Here is a 21,269-nt window from a genome sequence, read left to right on the forward strand (position 1 = left end):
GAGCTTCATTTACCGAATGGATTCGCTTCGGTATTCTCCAGGCATCCTCATTTTTACTGCGACAAATCCGAAAATTTCGGTTTTTTTATCTCGCTCACTCACCGCAGTGCTTGCACTCAGTTCTTTGTGATTCAGGTTGATCCGAATCGGACTAAAGGAAGGATTCGTAATGATCGAAAGAGATAAAAGAGGCATGCAGATAGTTGTGATTGTGGATTCATGCAGGGCTCTAGTATATGAATCATTGCTTTAATTAGCAACGATTGATGTTCATCTATATATAGGTTTATTCTCAAAAGAAAGTTATATTTAACTCTGTTCTACTCTTTAATCATCCATTGACTTTCAATGGAATCTTTTGCTATAAATAATTTCTTCATCCACTGCTTCTGTCTTTAGCAATTTCGCTGCTCTTCTGCTATCAGTCGTGCCATGCCCTGCCCCACCCATTCCTATTCCTATTCCATTCCACAACAGGTGTCCTCTCTCTCTCTCTCTCTGTCTCTCTCTCTGTCTCTCTCTCTGTCTCTCTCTGTCCTTCTGTGGACCAAAACTCGCAAACATCGTCATCGTCATCATCATCGTTGGTGCTGTTTAATTAGGGTGTCGCTTGTTCTGGGTACGACATTTATCTTATCTGAACCGATTGGAGAGGCATTTGCGACAAGATGCGCTATCGGCGCTGTGCTGTGCTGTGCTGTGCCATTGATAACCAATAAACCACCGCAAGGCCCCAAAGCGGGGGATGCATTTCCATTTCCATTTCGATTTCGATTTCTATTCCCCATCGGAGTAGATGTGACAGCGAGCTAGACGATGAACCTGCCTTCGAAGGTGCACAGCGTGCGGACACGCCTCGTGGCGATGTTTTCGATGCCCGATTTGCTGGGTATGTTTCCGATACATCACTTTCACGTGTCTCTGTCTCTGTCACTCACTGTCTCATGTGTGGCTTCTCTTCTCAAGCATTGGCCTGCCTGTGGGCGAGTGGTTTCTCCTTGGGCTACTACTCAAAGTCCGCGTATGTGTACGACAATCTGTGGCCACACTGGTACGCTCTGGTGGGCGGCGCCGTCACCTTAGCCCTGGCCCTGGGCTGGACCCTGCGGAAGCACAAGAGGCAGAAGTACAGTTACGATCACTACTACGTCATCTTCTACGGCCTGTTGTGCTCGCTGATGGGGAGCTGCTTCATGCTCACCAAGCAGTTGGGTGAGTCATGCAGATGCGATGGAAACCCCCCGTCTAACTCGATCTCCCAGCCGTTAGCTACTACTTCCACTTCGTGGGCCTGAGCGTCGTGTACCTGGCGGGCTTTAGCTACGTGAGCCTGCGATGCGACGCCTCGGGACTGCGACCCGCCAGGATCGCCCTGGCGAACGCCCTGCATGCCTGCGGCCTGGCCAGCGGATTTGTGGTCTTCAACGAGATGGAACCGCAGCGCTGCGGGCTGATTACCCTCGGGATCGACCTGCTGCTGGTTTCTGTGGTGTGCCTCAACGAGCTGCTGCAGCACCTGGGCTGCCACAACTACAAGGAGTCGCCGGACCTGGTCTTCAACCTGCTGAACGAAGAGCGGATGGTGTTCCTGCCCCGTCAGGCGGTGCTCGCACAGTTCGTGGGACGCACCGACTACCGGCTGCTGGCCGACAGGCAGTGGCTGGTCCTGGTCCTCGGGGGCTTCCTGGTGGTGCTGCAGAGGAGCTGCCTGCTCTTCTCCCCCACCTACCTGCAGCTGATGTGGAGTGCCACCACGGGCTATGTGCAGCGGACGCAGCTCTTCACGCCGTTCGTCCTGTACGCCGGCGGCTGTGGTCTCGGGGCTCTGCTGCTGATGCGCTACACCCCCAAGCTGGTGTACCTCCTCTTTGGGGTCATCCAAGTCACGCTGATCGTGGCCCTGCTGTGCATCTACAGCGAGGAGCAGTCGGAGCACTGCTTCCTCTTCCTGTGCCTCATCTACGCCACCGTGGGCGTCCTCTCCAGCCAGGCCCTCCACTGGCTGCTCGAGTGCTCGCCCTTCCTCTACACGGAGCTGGCCCTGGCCACCGGCTTCGTGCTGCAGCTGGGCATCCTCGAGGGCCACAAGTACGAGGCGAATGTGGATGACACTTGGACGGCCCTGCTGGCGGTCAGTGTGGTCTCGCTGGTGCTCACCTCTCTGGCCGTCCCCGTGGTGCAGTGGCTGCAGCCCTACTCCGCCAGCCTCGTGGACGTGCGCAATCGCCTGCTGGGCATACGACGCCTCTCCTCCGCCGCGGAACAGACGCAGTTCTGGGCGACGAACCACTTCCTGGCCCACAACAAACCGCCCCACGAGCTGCAGTCCGTGCGGCTGTCCAAGAGTCGCATCTTCCAGCAGTATCCGATTAGTGGCCTCATCGACACCCCCGACAGTCCCAAGCTGAAGTTCTGACAACAAAGTGCTTTACTTTCCAATCCCTCATTTCTTTCCGCCATTACTCATCGATGGCTTCCCCATTGTTTGCGATGGAAAATGAAGCATTACTCTTGCTAATTCCCTGGAAAACTAATTTCCTTTGACCACAAGCTAATGATAATTTTTACCATCAAATATTTACGAGAATAATCTGCAGCTGCGTTGCTGGGTTGCTGGGTTGCTGGCTTGCTGGGATACAAATCTGCTGCAAGCCTTTACCCAACAAAAGATTATTAATTATTTATGAGCAGCATTATATTATTCTCCAGCGTCTCCGCTAAAAACCTGCTCTCGAGGAAACAATGTTAATGATTTTTATTGATTTTTAAGCAAATTAAATTGTGCGTAAAACCGCAAACTGAATTTATCATAAAGTCGCTTTATCAGTGGAGAGGATACCCCTGGATACCCTGGGCCCCTCCCGTGAGCACCCTTACATTTTTATTGCCAAAACATTAAACATTTATATCCGCTATCAATTTCGTAACGACGGGAAAAAGCGTAATCGCATCTTTGGCTGCTCGGCAACATTTTTCCGGTTCTACCTAATTTAATTTACGTAGAAAACTGAACACGGAACACTCCGGGGTAGGGGGCGGAGCGGTGCCCGTAGTCGGCAACGGATCCGCAACGTGCAAAGGCAATAAAAGCGTTAAATTTGTTTATTTTTTCAAGCCTCGTGAGTCCGCAGGGGCTTCATTCTCCCTCCACCATCCGTACGGATGCGATTCGGCTACGGGTTCGATTTCTCTCTTTCTCTCTCTCTCGCTCGTTCACGTCTGGGTGCTTAGGGTATAGCATACCTTCCGGCACCCACAGGGTAATCCACCCACAAGCACACAGAAAGAGAGGGAGGGGGGGGGGGGGGGGGGAGGGGCTTAGAGGAAGAGCGAACAAGGTTCTTTTGTTTTTGCCTCGCCATTGTTTTTAAGTGGATGCCGGGACATCCTTTGTTGGGGTTCATTCCCAGCCATCCAGGAGGAGCCAGCAGCCAGCAGCCAGGAGCGTGGATCCAGCAGCATTTCCGATCCCCTTATCACTAATGAAGTGGCCAATGAACTGCGTCCCGAAAGATTAAAGCGAAATTAAATGGCCAAAAACCTAAACGAAAATTGATTGATCGAAAAAAGGTGCACTACCCAACACTACCCATCACTGCCGCTGCCACCAAACCCCAAACCCCAAAACCCAGAGCAAACCCCAACGAACCAAAGAGCGCAAAGAAAAATAAATGGGGAAAATTATTTAAACCAATTTAGGTTGCGGTTTCGGGCGGCAGCTCAATATGCTGTGCGGTCAGGCCGAAACCACAGATAGAGATACTCTCGTGGGTGGAAAAAGGTGTGTGTTTCACACATAAGGCGGGTATGCGGGTAGCGTGCACTTGAACAAACTTCGAGTGTGGCCTGAAATGAAGTTGGAATCGAGCAGAGAGGGGATTAGCCCCGAGCAGGCAGCCAGTCTTTCGGTAAGATGGAAGAGTGATTGTTGCCGATGATGCCAGATTCCGATTCCGATCATCTCTATATAGAAGGTCCGATTAGGTGGTAGTGCCTTTCTCCCAGTGCACACTCCCCCTGCACTTGCGTATGGCCAACCATTTTGACAGTTGAAAACACAACAGACCCTTGAATACGAAATACAATTATGGTTTAATTAAAACTATATTTTCACGCAAAATTATCGCTTGAAGCATCACGCACGCAATCACAATCAAAATCATAATCAAAATCAAATATCAAATTCTGTACCATTTGCGGGTAGTGCAGAAACAAAGGTTCTCTTTTCGCGCTGCTAATCAGAGATGCCGACAGCAGCTATAGGTTGCTTTTTCTCTTTCTCCGCTTGACGTTCTCTGAGTCCTCCACCGCGAGCTTGAACTCCTTGACGGCGTCGGGCAGGTCCTCGCCCTGGTCGCTGTCGACCGTCCACGTCTCCAGTTGCGGCGGACGGTGGCGCATGATGAACGGATTGATGATGGCCGCCACACCGGCGGCATTGTTGAGGTGCACGTGGTGGGTGCCCTGCACCTCGTGGAGCTCGAAGTGGGGATTGTTCTCGCGCAGAATGGCGATGACCTCGTCGCTCTGCTCATCGATGAAGTGCGACTCGGAGCCCTTGATCACGCAGTACGGAACGTTGCGAATGGTGCGCGCCAGCTCCGCGGCAAAGGGGGGGCTCGTGTGGAACTCGTTGTAGTATTTGCAGCGTCCGTCGCGGGAGAAGAAGTACTTGTCCGGGTACTTGGTGGACTTGGTCACGTTCCGCTCGAGTATGTGGTGGCAGTTCTCGAGGAGCACCGACCGATCGGAGCCCTTGTGCAGGACCTGCTCCAGCTCCGCGTAGGTGTAGGAGGGGGGCTCCTGCCGCTTGGCGTTGGCGAAGCGCTCGTCCTCCAGCATGTAGCCCTCGATGTTGGTGCGCAGGTAATCAATCTGCGAGGCGGGCTTGCGGTAGCGCGTCTTCACGATGTCCACGCTGATGAGCAGGTCCATGCGGTGCGGATAGAGCGAGGCAAAGACAAAGCAGAGCATGGCGCTCATGGAGTGGGCCATCAGCGACACCTTCTGCCAGCCGTACTCCTCCATGATGCGCAGGATCACGCACAGGTAGTCCACAAAGTGGTAGGCAATCCCCTCGGGCAGCTTCGAGGAGTAGCCGTGGCCGGGCAGGTCAATGCAGAGCACGCCCAGGTGCGTGGGCAGCAGCGGCAGCAGCTCGTTCCACGTCCCTAAATTGTCCAGCCAGCCGTGGAGGGCCAGGATGGGACGTACCTGGCGATTGCCGTACCAGCGGCCGACCACATAACCCCACGGCATATCGATGCGCACATCCATGGGTTCCTGCAACGAGCAGGGCATAGGGTATGTGAGCGAGAGAGAGAGAGAGAGAGAGAGATGGCTGAAGGGTTAGATAGGGAGGGGTTCGTTCTCCTTGTTAGCTGTTAATTGCCAGTGAGGTAGCTGGTAGCCTGTCGGCCTGCTGTTCTCTCCTGTCCGTGACCGTGTCCGTGTCTGTCCTGTCCTGTCCTGTCCCGTCCTGTCCCGTCCCGTCCGGCAGGAAAACCAACCTGGTTATAGGTGGAAAATGTGCCTCTGGCATTTCCTTTCGATTCCCACTCGCAACCATTGCCACCGCCTCATCTGCTGGGGCTCGGTTTGATCAATCGCTTTGTGTGAAAAAGTTGAATCGGTTGACAACTGAGTTGGGGCCCAGGTGTCAATTGACGGACAGGCGGACAGGCCCCACCGAGCATTCTCCCTTGCAACAATTTATCATCTAGTTTTTTTTTGGAGGGGATATGTGTGTGCTTGTTCCCCAGGCGTATCAATCGATAGGGGTACAGTGGGGGTTCTGCCGAGGGAACAACAGGTGTACCAAGAGGTGTACGAGGAGCATTGAAACGTGCGCGCTTAATGGAGCTGCTGTCTAGATTCTTTAGTGGCAGATTTCACTGTCTCAGCAATTGACTGATGTTGCACATGCAAAACTTTACTTTTGTTCGGTCGCTCAGCTTGAAAATTAGCGCCAAAATGCTCTCTCAAGTATGCAGAGCAATCGCGAGAGAGAGAGAGCGAGAGCGCAAAGCTTTGTCTGTGAAACTTTTACGGCAAGCAAAGTTTCCTACGCCGACACTTTGATGAACTCCCCTAATGAGCTCCTCATAACACACAAAAGGCCCGCCCACCCACCACTTTGGTCGTGTGGTCGTGTGTGTCTAGGGTTTTGTGCCGAACGAAAAACAAACAAACAAAAAATCACTCCACTTTGCAAATTCCATCGGTAGCCATTGACTTTGATTCCGCTTCGAGGGCGGCGGGAGGGAATCTTATCAGGTGAGTCCAAGGCGATAAGAATGCAATTGCGTCCAAAGGTAGAGGGGCGGGGTACATATGTCTGTGGATTTTCATGGGGAAATCTACTTGGCCCCCGCGCGATAAGGTCGCGTATAACATTCAATAACTTTTTATGACACGACAGCAAACACTCTCCCAGATCGCACAGAACGCAAAGAACGCACACTCTGTCCAATCGTATACCATAATTACCTGTTCATGTTGCTCAATCTGTTTTCCATCACCGTCCCCGCCACCGCCTCCTGCCGCGGCACCGCCACCCGCCGTGGATGTCATTGTGTATTGGGGATTTGGTCCGTAATAAATGGCACAATCTCTCAACTAAATCCGACACACGCGTGTCATTAAGCAGTGGGAAAAGTTGTCTATTTTTATGCAATAACTAAATTAACAGAGAGAGAGTGAGAGAGAGAGAGAGAGAGAGAGAGAGAGTGGGAACTGGGGAAGTGCACGCCACTAGCGCGTAAACAAAACTAAAGCGTGTTTGGCCCCAGAGGCCGATTAAATCCCACTCGACTCGGACGATGTCGAGGCGCAGACACGGGACTGAACTTTAATCAGCCATTCAGCCGGCAAGAACAACAACACCAACAACAATCGGGATACAGCCGCTAAGGTGAGAGCAGACACCTCGCGAAAGCAAAACGAAGAGTGGGAGGGAGGGAGGGAGGGAGGCAGAGAGAGAGCGAACTACGGCAGATCGCTACGAAGCTTTTGCTGGCAAAAGCATGTTCTATCATGCTTGGCTTTGAGCGGGAGAGCGAGCGGTACTGCTATGTGGAGAGAGGGAGATGGATAGTTTTACAGCGAGTGTGCCATAGGCAGAGAGAGATATACTCATGCAGAGTGATAAATACGGGAGAGCGAAAGCTCTAGCATGTTCCGATAGCATGAATAAACAAAAAGAACTTTGGCAAGGGCAAAACGACAAGGGGTCAAAGTATACAAAATACGAGTATATCTCGGAATTAAATTGTAGATCTCCATAATGTTTTCTAATACATATATTTGGCCAATTATGCCTACAAGACACTCAGAATGTGTTAGGAATGACTCGCCGTGATGGCAATGGACGTTTCATATAAAAAACGTCGGCACTTATGCCAATTGGCAATTTTCAATTTCCTTTACAGATTACATTTCCAAACATTTTCAATTTGTGGTCAAAGGCAGCCATCAAATAATTGATGCCATCGTGTTACTAGATCTCAAATTACAAAACAGGAAAATAAATATTGTACTCTTCAACAAAATAAGAGTACTTTGCGATGACAGGGCAGACAGACAGACAGAGAGAGAGAGAGAGAGAGAGAGAGAGAGAGTAAAATTTTCCCATTTTATATATAATTTTTATGAGATTTTTTGAAATGGCAAAACGAAATCGAACGCCAAGTATAAAATATTAAAATAAAAACAATCACATAGCCAATAAAATCCAAATGAATACGTTTTATGTGTGTGTGTGTGTGTGTGTGTGTGTGTGTGTGTGTGTGTGTGTGCTTTGGAGCGTTTTTCGTTGGCGTTCAGCTTCAATCGGTTCAACAAATTAATACACAAAAGCAAATCAATAAGAATTTATTTACCTCTTTTTTGGCGGGAGGGTAAACCTCAATAAAAAAAAATATGGCTTGCTGAGAGAGAGATTTGATCGGGGCTATAGCACACAAAATGTATTCAAAAATCCATTCGAATCGAATAAAGCCGCCGACAACAGTTTACACAAAATGAATTTGTTTAGTTTTTGGCTAAATGGAAACTGTTTCAAAGTGGACAGCGCACGAGAGGCGCCTCGGGCTGTTGGTGCGGGGGTGCGGGGGTGCGTCCAGCACATAAATCTTCGTGGAGTGCACAAATTGAATATTGCTTCGCTGCTCTGCTCTGTTCTTTTCTGTTTCGAGCCATAAATAACAAATTGGAATCATAAATCTGGCAATCGCTGAAAAGTATGCAAAGCCTTTTTAATTTCCACTGCAATTAAAACGGCAAACGATACATGGAATAGAAAGAGAGAGAGAGAGAGACAGAGAGAGAGTGGGAGAGGTGCATCTTCGGCGGGCCTCTAAAAGTGCCCCCTGGATGGGTTTCTGATGGTTCAACTGGCTCAACGTTTAATCAAATACAGCTGACGCCTCGCCAAGTGGCGGGATCCTGTTAGCGCCTTCCTTGGCCCTCAATTTGGTGTGGCGCCTCGAAATCAAATTACGATGCATGCACCTCTGCAGCTCTGCTATGCCACCTGCTCTGCCCCGGTGCCCCGGTGCCCCGGTGCCCTGCTGTGGAGCCTCCTGCTGCTGCATCAGTGTCACTAATGACATTTGAATGACACTCGCCCCCCTCGCCCTCCTCGCCCCTCTGCACTCCTCTGTACTCCAGACAGCTGCTGCTGCTGCTGCTGCTGCTGTGGCTATGGAGCATCGCCCAGTCAGTCAACCAAAGGTGGCTAATGACCCGAACCCAAACTGGAGCTGGCTTCCTCCTCTCCCTCTCTGTCTGCCTCTCTCCGATGGTTGATGACGCGATGGCGATGGAGATGGCGGCGCCTCCAGTGGCAAATAGATAAGCGATTTGTGCCTTTTCGGAACTTTACTTTGGGACAAGCTGTGGAACGTGTCCCATCTTAAAATTGGTCTCTTGGGTCTCTTTGTCGACCCAGAACTATCACCGCCGGGATGGGGGCATATACATGCCTTAAAAACCTACCTACCCATCGATTCAGCTTCCGGTGAACTCCTAACTGAATATTTCAGAATTTACTTGTCGAAAAACCCAGCATTTCCGAGCCAAATCGGTTACGGTTGTAATATAGACCTTCCGCGTTTCTTACGGATTTATTCGCGCGGTTTTCCCGTGCTCCTCTACCAATACAAATACTCGAGTACTCGTATACTCAGCATTTGCTGGATTTATGCCAAAGCGAAGACAGCCATCCAGCCAGCCACGCCCAGCGACGTGTCCTGCCCTGCCGTACCGCCGTTCACCGTCTCAATCCTCTGCAGTGGCCCTAATGTTGTTCCAAGGTGTAAAACGCAAAGTAATGGCTTTGAATATGCCTGCTAAGGAGATGCCAGAAGGCAGCCCGGGCAATGAGGTGGCATCGACCCTGGCATACCCTGTAGTTGGCTTACTTTGTTGTGGTATCAAGGGGGTAGAGGGCCCCGCCCCCCCCCCCCCCCCCCCCCTTGCCAGCCCTGCAATTACAAACTAATCCTTCTGTTTCTGTGCAGTTTTCACTCAATTAGAGCCCAGATGCAATCCTCCTAATTGGCTGCCAATCTGCAGAGTATATAAACTTCGTTTACATGGCTTTTTATCTGCCACGACTGGATGGATGGCTGCTTTTCCCATGGTCTGGGGTGGAGGGGGGCGTGGGGTGGGGTGTGGGGTGGACTTTTGTCTGGCACTCAAGTGAAAAGCTTTTGTCGGCGCATGGAAATTTGACGGAAATTGTTTGGTCTGATGGATGCTGCAGATGCAGATTGAGATCCAGCAGTGGAGAGGGAGGGGAGATGCTGCAGGTTGCAATTGCTGTTGCCACTGTTTCAGCATCCTGCCTTCTGCCTCCTGCCTCCTGCCTCCTGGTGTTGTCTTTCTTGTACCTTTGCCTAATGGTGCCCCCTCCCCCTGGGTTGTGGCAATCCTTCAGCTAAGTAAACGGACAGTTTTTAGCATTATGGTCAGTAAAAGGCCATAAACTGGCCTCCGCCTGGCAGCAGCACAGGACCTGTCCCCAGAATGCCAATTTCAGTAGAATTTAAAGTTAATTCTGCTTCATTTTCATCGTGGAGGATGTTCCTGGCGGAGGCAGCAGAGATTATGCCAAGCGAAATAAATGCAAATCGCATTAGAATAAATTTTACTGTCAAGCGTCCTTCTCGTCCTGCTCGTCCTGCTCGTCCTTCTCGTCCTGGCTCTTGTCCTGGTTTTCGGTGTTCCGTGTTCGGTTTTCGGCTTTCGTCCTAGCCCAAGACTGGGACTGTGACTGCAGGATAATGTCCCTAAAATGGCCGGCCAGACGAAATCCTCAGCAGCGGAAAACTTTGGCGACAGGTAGTCCAGATATAGCCACGATGGAGCGTGGAGCGTGGAGCGTGGAGAGTGGAGCGTGCAGGTCCTGGAGCATCCCCTCCTCTCTAACGCTGAAGGAGCAATTGCCGCCCTGGAGAACACAATCAAAATCAAGTTGAACGTTGAACGTTGAACTTTTTAATGCATAATTTATTATGGGGCACGGTGCTCCTGCCCCTGCTGCTGCTTCTGCCGGGGGTTAATCGGAGAGTCACTAGTGGGTTAAAGCAACATTTTGTATTTTTTTGTTGATTTTACGCGTTACTTTTTATGGCCAACGCGAACCAAAAAATCAGTTAGAAGAATGAAAGAGAAAGCGAGAGACACAGAGCAGAAGAAGGAGAAAGAGAAGAAGAAAGAGAAGGAGAGATGCAGAGCAGATATTCCTGTGGCAAGCAGCATATCATAAATATTTATGAAGCATGCCCCGTGCCCCGTGCCCCGTGCCCCGTGCCCCGTGCCCCGTGCCCCGTGCCCCGCCACGCCCTCGAAACACGAAGTCTGGCCAAGCACGTACCCGTACGCAGTGGCACACCTCAATACCTCCTCCGTGGGGAGGATAGGGGGCGGGGGGGGGGGGGGATGTGGTGGCCATGGCTGCCATTTATGAAATTTATTTGGTTTCATCAAAAACTCATCTTAAATGCCAGCACACATGCGGCACATAAATATCGAGGAGAAATATTTATTTTCAATTGATTTGCGGCGCCCCAAGAGTGGGGGGGGGGGGGGGGGGAACTTGCAACGCCAGCCAGCTATCGATATTTATGAAAATTTAATGGGAGGGAATTGGGATTGTTTTCAGAGCGGGTCCCAAAGATACAATGCGACGGAATCGGTAGAGTACTTCTATGATCAGGTGAGATCGGGGGAGAGTCTTACAGTAAAAGGAGAAACCAGTTAAGACTCCAACGAGATCGTCTCGAACCGTCCGTTAGCACCTTCTGCTGCCCCTCTGGTCTTCGATTTAGAGTCTCCACAGAAATGATGATACGGAGCATCCATTGATTCGATGGAAGAGTGTCCTCCTTGAGCCCTACTTGCAGATCTCCCTTCATTGGGTTGCCATATCCCACTGTCCAAACGTTTTGTGGTTTTTCTGCCACTGCCAAAAAAAAGTTTCGCCCATGGCCCATCGCTTGATTTGCGTGTTTTGCTGCAACCAAATCGCCGCATGGCCAGCACCGTGCCCACAACTATCAATTAAACTAATTAGCTTGATTTCCCCAGATGGGGGAAAGGCGACCAGAAATCGAGAACAGAAAACCGACGAAACTGGGACACGCCCAAAACTTTCGCCTTGGCTGAAAAATTCAATCAGCGCGTGCAGAAAAACGCAATCAAATGATTAAGTCAACAAATGAAGGCAAATTGCTGGGGCCGACTGGGGCTGCCCCAGCCACTGGCCACACCCCAGCCCCTGGCCCTGCCCCTGCCCCTTCTACTGTTCCCCTGGACATTTGGGATGCACTGTGTGTGGCCGCGCGTAAATCGAAACCAGAAGGCAAAAAGTCACTCGCGTCCAATGAGGATGTTCCTTCGTCGTAAACTTTTGGGCCAACTTCTCCTCAGGGGGGGGGGGGGTTTCAGCTCTTCTTTTTGCCACGTTTTCCCCACCAGAGAATTTTAAGCAGGTGAAAAGCAGAACGGCAAAAAAAAAGTTTCCTTCTCCCTCCCTAATGAGTGCGGTGGCAGCTTCATTGATTAGTTGGGGGGTTTGCTTTCGGCCCAGACCGACTACCAGCTTTTTCTCGCCAGTCTATCGACCCGACCATCTTTTCCTGTTGGCCAACATATTTTCGCCATTTTTATGGCAACGTTTTTCTCCTCTACCCCCTCTTTTCATGGCTCCTGGCCTGGAGTCTGGTCCACATTCAAATTCAATTGACTGTAGCATCTATGGACGGGGCGTGGAACGTGCCACACACACACACACACGCACGCACACGCACACCAATACGAATATGAGTAGTGGATGTATGGATCCTCCTTCTAGGATATTTATTCCACTCTTCTACGCTTTTTTTTCGGTGCGATTGCCTGGCAGGAAATTTATTTATATTCAATTTGTGAATTTATGCCACTTTTTGCCAGCAATGGAAGCAGATGGAGGCAGCGGCGACACAGCCAGGACAGGGGGAAATTCACTTTGCTGCAGTTGCATAAACGTGAAAAAAGGCTCCAGCAGGCGGCTGTGCGAAAAGTGCACTGGGAGAAATTTCACCAACGCCAAGGTGAGGGGAGAGGCTTCTTTAAGGTGAAGAAGGGACTAAAAGGAGGTTCTGGAAGGTTGTCGGGCGAGTGAGCCTGGGGTTGGCGCACGAGCTAAGCGAGGAAGCAGGAAGCTTGCCCCTTAGTACTGTTATATTATGCAAAAAATAAGAGAAAATAGAGCGAATCAGGGAATGATTTCAAGGGTTAAAGGTCCCACTACTAAAGGTCTATGAAGGAAGTGTAGGAGAGCTCTGGATAAGTGCATAATTATGCTCTTTTGGGGATCCTTTGATTAGATGAAAGCCCAAGCAATGGCTATCAAAGGCTTGGCAAAGGGAAGAGTAAGTGTGGTGTCCATCCAGTGGGATTCCCATAGGAAGATTGGTCCCCAGACCCTAGTAGAGACCCGACTAATGCTTAAAGCCAGCAACTAGAAGCCATATGTCTTTCCCCAGAATCGATCCTATACCTATATCCACATCTGTGTACGTATGTGTGTGTGTGTGTGTGTGTGTATGGAGATCTTTAATTGTTTGTTCGAAGGAAAGTTACTGCTGTGGTCGCGTCGTGTTTACGGGTACAGCCAGCCACTGAGGCATCAACCGTTTGTGGCAGAGACTGCGCTGCTGTGCCGCTGCCTGACGGCTTGGACATTTTCCGCAAAATCATAAACACATTTGGCCGTCTGTCGCCTTCTTGGAGATGATTACCTAATCTGAAGGACTAGCCAAGTAGTAGGTACATGCTGTATATCCTGGAAGGTACAGTCCGAAAGACCCAAAAGAAAACCCACGGCCACGGCCAGGGGCAGGCCAGGGGGTGGGTGGTCTACCTAGGTAGTTAGGTAGAGGCCGCCGCATATATAGGCTCTGGCAGAAGGACGATCCCTCATTCAGTCGTCGTCTGTCAGCAGTGATTGTCAGCCAGCGCCAGCCATCGCAGCCATCGTAGTCGTAGAAGTCGTAGAAGTCGTAGTGTCTGTGATAGCTATAGACCCAGTGTGCCCAAGTGCTTAGGATGCTGTTCCTTGCGCCGCGCAAGCATCTGTTTGCCACCAACCTGATCATCCTGCTGATGATCTACGTGATGCGCAAGTGCCTGCAGCTCTTCTGCATCCTCGAGAACCGCACCGCTTGCCCGCAGTCCGACTGTGACTGCGACGAGCGGGACAGGGAGGAGAAGAAGGAGAAGGAGGAGGACTCCCCATTGATGGAGAGACGCGGCGGCTTCAAGTTCATACCCGATGCCATGCACAAGAGCATGCACGGCTTTGGCTATGGCGAGGGCCACTACCAGATCTTCGTGGAGAAGAAGGAGCGCAATCTGCCCACCCATTCGCGCCTCAATGCGGCCACAGCTGAAGTGAAGCTGAATCCCAATTAGAGGGCGATGCCCCCACCCCAATGTCCCCCCTCCACCAGAGAGAGAGGGACACTGACATCTCCTGGAGCCTCTGAAGGCCACAGGATGAAGTCAGGACAATGTGCCAATTGCCAGCCAGCCAGCAGCCACACCACCACAGCAGCCACACCACAACAGCCCCACCAACAATCAAATAATCAAATCCACCTCCAGACACACATCCACATTCATTTGTTCCTCTTCTTCCGCACAGCCTTTGATTAATCATTAAGCAGCAGATATGCCTATTTTTATAACCAAACAAAGCGCACTTTTGGCCATTAATAAAATTCATAAAAAATATACGAGAATTGTGGAAAAATCTGTGCCGGTGATTGATGCTCCCGGTTCTCAGCCTATTTATACGTATGATCTGCAACTTTTCTGCTTGCTTCCACTTGGAGACTGGGTCCAGGGGTCCCAGAGTCGAGTCCCGAGTGAAGAGTGCCGAGTCCTTGGGTTTGTCATGTCGCTGGCGGCGCCTGCTGCTGCTTGAAAAATTATCTCTCCAGCGTGGGAGGCTCTCTGATCGCGTGGGTGTTGCTGCAACATTAAATGGCATCGAATTTATCACAAAGTAGCAACAACAACAACGGCCACAGTGACGCACAAGGGTAGGGAGTGGCAGTGGCAAGACAGACAGAGCCGAGCAGCAGCAGAAGCAGCAACAATGTCAGGCAATATGCTCGAGTAATTTGCAAATACTCTTCACACGAAAGGAGCAACTTGTGTGGGGGCATAGCCCTTTTGAGGGGATTTCTGTGGCAAAGAAAATTCCAGAAACTATCAGCGCAAGCGAGGCGAGTGAGCCGGGGGTTGGTCCCTCCGAATTGGGTGGATTCTTAGAGGTGTTTTGTGACCCATATATATTGGGGATAGGTTTCAACGGAGGCCCACTTCTGGGGCTAAAAACCTTTGCTGTATGTATCTTATGCCCTCCCCCTGTTTGCCCTCTTTCACGTCCATCCAAAGCTCTTTCTCCATGGTGAGGGCATCCCCTGTTCGTTGTGGAGTCCCCCGTTGGGGCATCAGGCAGCAGCACTGCCATTGTTCGGCATTCGGCCGCGATAAGGAGGACAGAACTGGCTCAGCTTGAGCGCAGCAATTGTTCGCAAATCTATCATCATCATCTTCTTAAGCACGTGTCTGTAATGCGTGTGCTGGCTTCTCTCTCTCTCTCCCAGTCTCTCTCTGTCTCGCCCTGAAGGAGACAATGTGGGGCTCTGTGGGGGGGGCTGTGTGCAGCATTTTCTGCATTGCATTATAAATGAGGGGAAATTTTTAGTTGTAAGCTTGCATCATCACTTGAGCTGCATATAAATTATCCCAACCAAATCCAACCGCCCACATCCAGGGCCCCACCCCCCCGCTGCTCCTGCTGCCTTGCTGCTATCCCTAACGAGTTCGTTGTCATTATAATCGTGATTGTTATGGCTGTAATTCTAATTCCATATCTCTATAAACTCGTATGATGGCCGCAGGGGGTCTGGGCATGTGTGGTACGTGCTCCCCGTCCTCCTCCCACTCCTTGGTGGTGCTGTGGTGCTGCCTCGGCAGCTGTTGATGTGTAAAAATGAAATGTCAGTCGGATAAGCGCCCAAAGGCAACATCCTGGCATCCTCCGACTCGACACATGGCATCCTGGCCATAATGAGGTACAGAGCGTGGCGATGGCCATGGCTTCTCGTGTCTATGGGGGATATACATACATGCATATACTCGGGGATAGCCGGACCCCCCTCCTCCTGGGCCCCCTCCTCCTCATCCTCCTCCTCGTCTTATGCCCATTTCTGAACTAGTTTTGCCCGCATAAAACGTTAAGCTCTCATGTAAATCATGTCGCTATTGTTAGTGGAGCTCTCCCTCTCTTTCGCTCTCTCGCTGGACTCATTATAATTAACAATTTATAAAGCGTTAATCCACACACAGACACACACAGAAACTTGGCTCCCCGATCCTCCATCCCTCCGCCCTCCCTACCATTGGAGGTAATTTGCCAAGGCAGCCAAAAGAGCATGTTCAGCAACAGCTATAGGGAAAATCCAAGCCAAACAAACAAGTCAACAGAGTGGCAACAGAGGGGCCACGGAGGGGGCAACGGAGGGGAGGCAGGCAGCAAGGCATCGGCGGGTAGGGGCCGGGGGGTTGTGGGGGGGTTGAGTGTGAGTAAGCAGCATCCATTCGGTTGTAAGCTGCTTTCATTGCTCCTCCTGCTCCTCTTGCATCCCCCCCACCCGCACTAACTGCCATGTGCCCTGCCCCCGCTGCCCCTGCTGCCCCTCCTGCCCCTGCTGTGGCACGTCGCGCGCATTAAGAAGATGAGCTGCATTTTTCATGCATGTGAAGTTGAGATTGCAGCTGCTCCCTTGCAGCTCCCTTCGTTTCTCCCCTCCCCCTACCCCACCCCTCTCCCCCGGTTTTCAGTTGCAGTTGCCTTTCGCCGGCCCTTTCTTCTGCTGCCACTTCCCGTTGCGGCGGCATCCCGTGGCAGCTTCTTTTGCTGCAGCATCGCCATCGCCATCGCCATCCCCATCGCTGTCATCGTCCTCCCGCTGCTCATCAACGTCATTTGTATTAATTGCCCAAGCAGTTTGCTCTGCGCAATGATACCGAAAATAAGAGGCGACTCCATTGTGGTGGCTGCAATGTGGCAATGATGCCGCCGCACAAGTGTATTTTGTGTGCTGTGCATCCTCCTAGAAATGAGCGCACAAAACAGTCGACAAATGCTTGAAGGAAGCCACGAATTTTCGTGGTTTTCTTGATCCCAAATTGGTGGAAGAAAAGATCAAGATTTGGAGATTCGGAAGAATGTCGAGGGAATCGTTAAGGATTTCCCTTACTGCAACAGATGAATTCTTTTCGGAAGTCCTTGGCCTGGACTCTGCTTCTCTTGGAATTGCTTTCATTCTGTTCCCCTCTCTACCCTCCCCTCTTGGCGCCAATCGATGATGGAATTCTCCTCATATTACGAGCACAATGGACATGTCCTTTTCAGAAGATTTCCTCTCTGCAATTTCCAACTCAAATACTCTTTTAATTGTCATCCCCATCCCCATCCCCGTCCCCCCCGACATCAGTTTATATGGCATATTCTTGTTCAATTTCCCATTTTCCACATTCCCAATGCCATCAGCGTTTTTTTTTTTTTTTTTTTTTGTATTTTTTTTGCAGCCATCCTCCAATCTGCGAATGCATCCGCAAACAAATTGACAATTTTGCAGTTTGCCAAACAGTTTGACAGTCACTGGCTCAATGCTAGTTAAACCGCATCGAAACGACTTTTATGGACGTTCAATTAGTGGCTCAATCGGAGGGAGAGAGCGACGGAGCAGAGCAGAGCAGAGCAGAGCAGAGCATTCAATTGAATTTTATTGAGTCTTTAATTGATGCCTGCCATGATGGCATCGCAGCTGGGGGATTGCAGGAAACAATAGCAACAATTGCTGTGTCGCTTCCACCGAATTCCATTGCACACCCACGCGGATTCGTAGTCGCACAGCAGCGATGATAATTAGCAAACGAAAGCATCCCTGTTTTGGTAGGGAAAAATGGCATGTAAATGATTTACAAAATGACAGCAAATTGCCATCCCTTCTTCCTTGCTTGCTTCCTTCCTAAATGCCTGCCTGCCTGCTTGGTTGCCTGCCTCTCATTTTCCACCCATATCATCATTTGTGCTCGACAATTGCTTGAGGCGGCAGCAGCCCAAAAAACAAAGGAAACCATTTGAAAACCGTTCAGCACTGAATGCGAGGCAATTAAGCAGCGCTAATGAAGCGACTGACTGCCACCAAAACGAATTTCCCCAGCCTCCACCACCCCCGCCAGCCCCCACCAGCCGACAATGGCATCGACATTCCACAGTTTGATGCATTTAAACTGCATTTAAAATGCACAAAAACACACAGAAAGCCCCAACAAATGGGGCAAAACAGAGAAAACAAAAAAAAATCCAGAGGCAAAATACAGAATAAATTTTAATCAAATTGCCAAACGAGGCGGAGAGCGGAGAGCGGAGAGCGGAGCGGAGCAGATCTCGCATAATAAATAATAATAAATAAATATTCGAGTTTAAATCAACCGAAAATGAAGCAAAATAAAATCGTAACGAACAAGAAAACGAAAACGAATGCGAATGCGAATACGAATATGAATACGAAAATGAAATTATCAATTCCAGTAAATACAATAAAAATATCAATATAATATATAAATGTATTCCCATTGTGCGGAACACAAAACTGTATCCACAAATATGTATATTCCATTCATACGAGTGTATATTGAAACATACATATATTTTTAAGCGGATTTCCAAGTCGACAAATGTGTGGCCACAAAAAAGATACTCGATATCTGGCTCCAATTTGGGCTTTTGGGCTATAAACGAATACGAATTCGATTAAATAAAAACAAGCCGCAAAGTCCATCAATAAAAAACTATTAGAAATACATATACACACACATATACATGGCATATCAGACCAATTAAAAATTAAAATCAATTAAGTTGAGCAAATTTTCTTTTTCGAAATTCGTGCAGGATTTTCGGATGTTTGGACTTGTTTGGGCCTTGGGCCTTGGCCGCAGCTCGCAGCTTGGGTCCGTGCCGGACTGGACGGGCCAGCCAGGCGCCACATGCCTCACATTCCGCACTGTCTCTAGATAATGCGCATACGCCGTGTAGTCCGTCTGTCTGCTGGAGTCTGTTCCACAGGCCAAAACCAGCAAATGTTTATTACAAGCCACTCAATAAACTATCGAAGGCCTATAAATTCGAAGGGAGGGAGGGCATTGGTTGCCCAAACAATATAATCACATGTGAGGACACAGTGGCTGTCGGCAGTATGCAAACGGTGTCTGACTTCCATTCAGACATTCAGCCTAGGATCGAAACTACTGCGGGATACTGTGTGTGTGTGTGTGTGTGTGCTGGCGTGTGTGTGTGTGCAACTTTCAATTCGTTTGGCGACTCGTTTCGGTCCATGCAAATGGATGATGTCGAGTCGAATGGAAGTCAAATGCCGTGTGGATTCGCGCTGGGACTCGACTCGACTGCCGCTTGGCCCCTGCCAAATGGGTCAAAGTGGCAGTCAGCCAGGCGGGGCGAACCGTTTGCCAGCACTCACACACACACACACACACACACACTCAAGTGAATGCCTTAAAGTATGCAACGCACAAGAAAAAAAGCCAAATTGTGCGCGCTAAATTCGAAATCAAACACACAAAAAATGCAAGTAAATAAAGCGAAATGTAAGCGAAATGTATGCGACTGCGAGGAGCCAAAGGCAAACAGAAGGATGCCTGGATGCCTGGCCGGGATCCCAAAATGTTGGCTCAAAGAACCACAAACGCACACACACAGAGCACACATTGGTGGATGGTGAAGGGGGAAGGGGGGAGGGAGAGCTAGAGGGATGTTTGGATGGATGGATGGAAAACCGCTTGGCTAAACATTTGTCCAATGCCACGATTCCCGGTTACCCCGTTTTCTGGAGGCACGTACAAATCCGATTTGCACAATTCAAATAGCCCAAAATTTCGGTGGGGGGGGGGGGGGGGGGGGAAATGCATAACATACTCGTATTTGCCCCACACACATGCTCCATATAAATGCCCCACAGTCATCAGCACACCATCAGCATCAGCCGAAGAGTTTCGGCCATGTTTCGTCCTGATCCATTTCCTGCCGCTCTCTCTGGGCGGGAATTTTAAAATAATTTTAATTAATTTTCTGCGGTCAGCGGCTTAAATCTTTATTCCGTCTCGCGTCTCGGGGTAACCGTGAAGGAAAACCAAGAACCGCAGACAGCAGACAGCAGATATGGCAGCTCTCCCTCACCCTCACCGCCTCTCCCCCCCTCTCGCATTTCCCTAAAGCCCTCAACATTGCTTTCATTTTAATTAAAAATGCGCTTTTAATGCGCTTTTCCTTGACCGCCGCCCCCCCCCTGCTCCCCTTCAACGGACAAGTTCAAGGCAGAGCGCACTTAAATTACAGCACGCCGCAACTGTTGCATGCATCTCCTGGGGGCGAAGCATTGAGCGTCAACAGTCGCGCCTCGAAAAGGGGCAGCTGGACGCCGGAGGCGGGAGTATGCAATAAATTGCATGAGCAACAGCAACAGCAGAGCTTGAAATATGCCACAAATGCCATTAAATGTCAAATAAAAATTCAAAACAAAGGCCAACACACACACCCATGGGAACAGGACGCCACACAATGCACAGGGCACAGGGCAGAGGGCAGAGGGCACAGGGCACAATGCACTATGAAAATGAAAGACAAATGCTGGGCACACACATTGCACAGATTTTCCGGACCGACAAGTGGGGAGTGAACAGTCAGTCGTCTGTGGGATATTTCAATATCAAATACCAGGATGAAGAACCAGAATGCCAGACTAAGATTGAGTGCACTTATGTGAATGGGAATGCGAATGCAAAGCCCAATGAAAGTGCCTAAGCAGGGGCCATACACCCTCGTATTCCCTTAGGAGTAGGTCTGAAAGACAGAAGGATTGCTTAAATGTCACAGCAGACCCTTCAACATAGTTAATATACCCACTCCGTCCCTCGCACTCGCACTCCCCCCCCCCCCCCCCCCCCCCCCCCCCCCCACACAATGTGGACAAGTCGGGTACGAAGGTCATGTGGCTGCCCCCCCCGGGTGGAGAATTTAAGGACTCGCCCATACACACACTTGAGTGCTTTATGCAGTGAGCATTTTTCAGCCACTGCACTGCAGGCTGCCAGCTGTAGGAGTAATTCCTGCCAGAAATTAAGTTGCATGTGGAAATCTCATACTCATGGCTGCTGCTGGGCTGCTGGCTGCCACACAGCTTATGCAGCAGGTCCAGTTTATGGGGCAAGCATAAGGCTGTAAAACTGTTGGGGGAAAGTGTTTTGAGTGCGGCATTAGCTCTCTCGTTATTATCACACAACTTTTATGCTCCCCCCCCCCCCCCCCCCCTCGCCCCTGCCCCTCTCTCTGCCCACAAAACCCTTTGGACGGACGTGCCACCAATAAACACATAGTTCTGTGTGCTGTGCTCCGTCCGGGCGCTTCTCGTAAATTGCGCATACGCCATGTGGCATGCTTCAGCAGACAACGCAGATAACTTAACCCTGAAGCATTTTTTATGCTCATATTTTTCGTTGTTCTTGCCCCTGCTGCTGCTTCTGCTGCAGCTTGCAAAAAATAACACTAAAGAATGCAGCTAAAAGAGAGCAAAAAGATAGATAAAAAAGAAGGGCAGAGAAGAGAAGAGAAGAGCTTAAGAGCA

At 50.2% G+C, this 21,269-nt stretch overlaps 3 protein-coding genes across 3 annotated transcripts; 2 read left to right on the plus strand and 1 right to left on the minus strand.

Moving 5' to 3' along the window:
• The first annotated feature begins 810 nt into the window (after nt 1-810).
• Nucleotides 811-2,803, plus strand: LOC6601246. Its single transcript, XM_026994164.1, has 3 exons — nt 811-889; nt 967-1,212; nt 1,263-2,803. The coding sequence occupies exons 1-3, from the start codon at nt 817-819 to the stop codon at nt 2,414-2,416; spliced, it is 1,473 nt and encodes a 490-aa protein (XP_026849965.1). The 5' UTR covers nt 811-816; the 3' UTR covers nt 2,417-2,803.
• Nucleotides 2,804-4,085: 1,282 nt separating this feature from the next.
• Nucleotides 4,086-6,744, minus strand: LOC113566936 (probable serine hydrolase). The gene is made up of 2 exons (XM_026994147.1): nt 6,490-6,744; nt 4,086-5,283 (listed from the first exon to the last, which is right to left on the minus strand). Exons 1-2 carry the CDS (start codon nt 6,571-6,573, stop codon nt 4,258-4,260), a joined length of 1,110 nt encoding a protein of 369 aa, XP_026849948.1. The 5' UTR covers nt 6,574-6,744; the 3' UTR covers nt 4,086-4,257.
• A 6,849-nt stretch (nt 6,745-13,593) lies between these two features.
• On the plus strand, nt 13,594-13,959 carry LOC113566938. The gene has a single exon (XM_026994170.1). The coding sequence runs from the start codon at nt 13,594-13,596 to the stop codon at nt 13,957-13,959; it is 366 nt and encodes a 121-aa protein (XP_026849971.1).
• Nucleotides 13,960-21,269: the final 7,310 nt, after the last annotated feature.

The sequence above is a fragment of the Drosophila persimilis genome, unplaced genomic scaffold (genome assembly GCF_003286085.1).
Source record: "Drosophila persimilis strain 14011-0111.01,24,50 unplaced genomic scaffold, DperRS2 tig00001296-arrow-arrow-pilon, whole genome shotgun sequence".
Taxonomy (NCBI): Eukaryota; Metazoa; Arthropoda; class Insecta; order Diptera; family Drosophilidae; genus Drosophila; species Drosophila persimilis.

What these genes read in the sequence shown, in the direction of transcription:
- LOC113566936 (XM_026994147.1), bottom strand. Translation starts at nt 6,573, where the DNA reads ATGACATCCACGGCGGGTGGCGGTGCCGCGGCAGGAGGCGGTGGCGGG. An exon ending in AGATTGAGCAACATGAACAG is followed by an intron (nt 5,284 to 6,489) that starts GTAATTATGGTA and finishes TGCTCGTTGCAG; the next exon opens with GAACCCATGGATGTGCGCAT.
- LOC6601246 (XM_026994164.1), top strand. Translation starts at nt 817, where the DNA reads ATGAACCTGCCTTCGAAGGTGCACAGCGTGCGGACACGCCTCGTGGCG. An exon ending in TTCGATGCCCGATTTGCTGG is followed by an intron (nt 890 to 966) that starts GTATGTTTCCGA and finishes TCTCTTCTCAAG; the next exon opens with CATTGGCCTGCCTGTGGGCG. An exon ending in CATGCTCACCAAGCAGTTGG is followed by an intron (nt 1,213 to 1,262) that starts GTGAGTCATGCA and finishes TCGATCTCCCAG; the next exon opens with CCGTTAGCTACTACTTCCAC.
- LOC113566938 (XM_026994170.1), top strand. Translation starts at nt 13,594, where the DNA reads ATGCTGTTCCTTGCGCCGCGCAAGCATCTGTTTGCCACCAACCTGATC.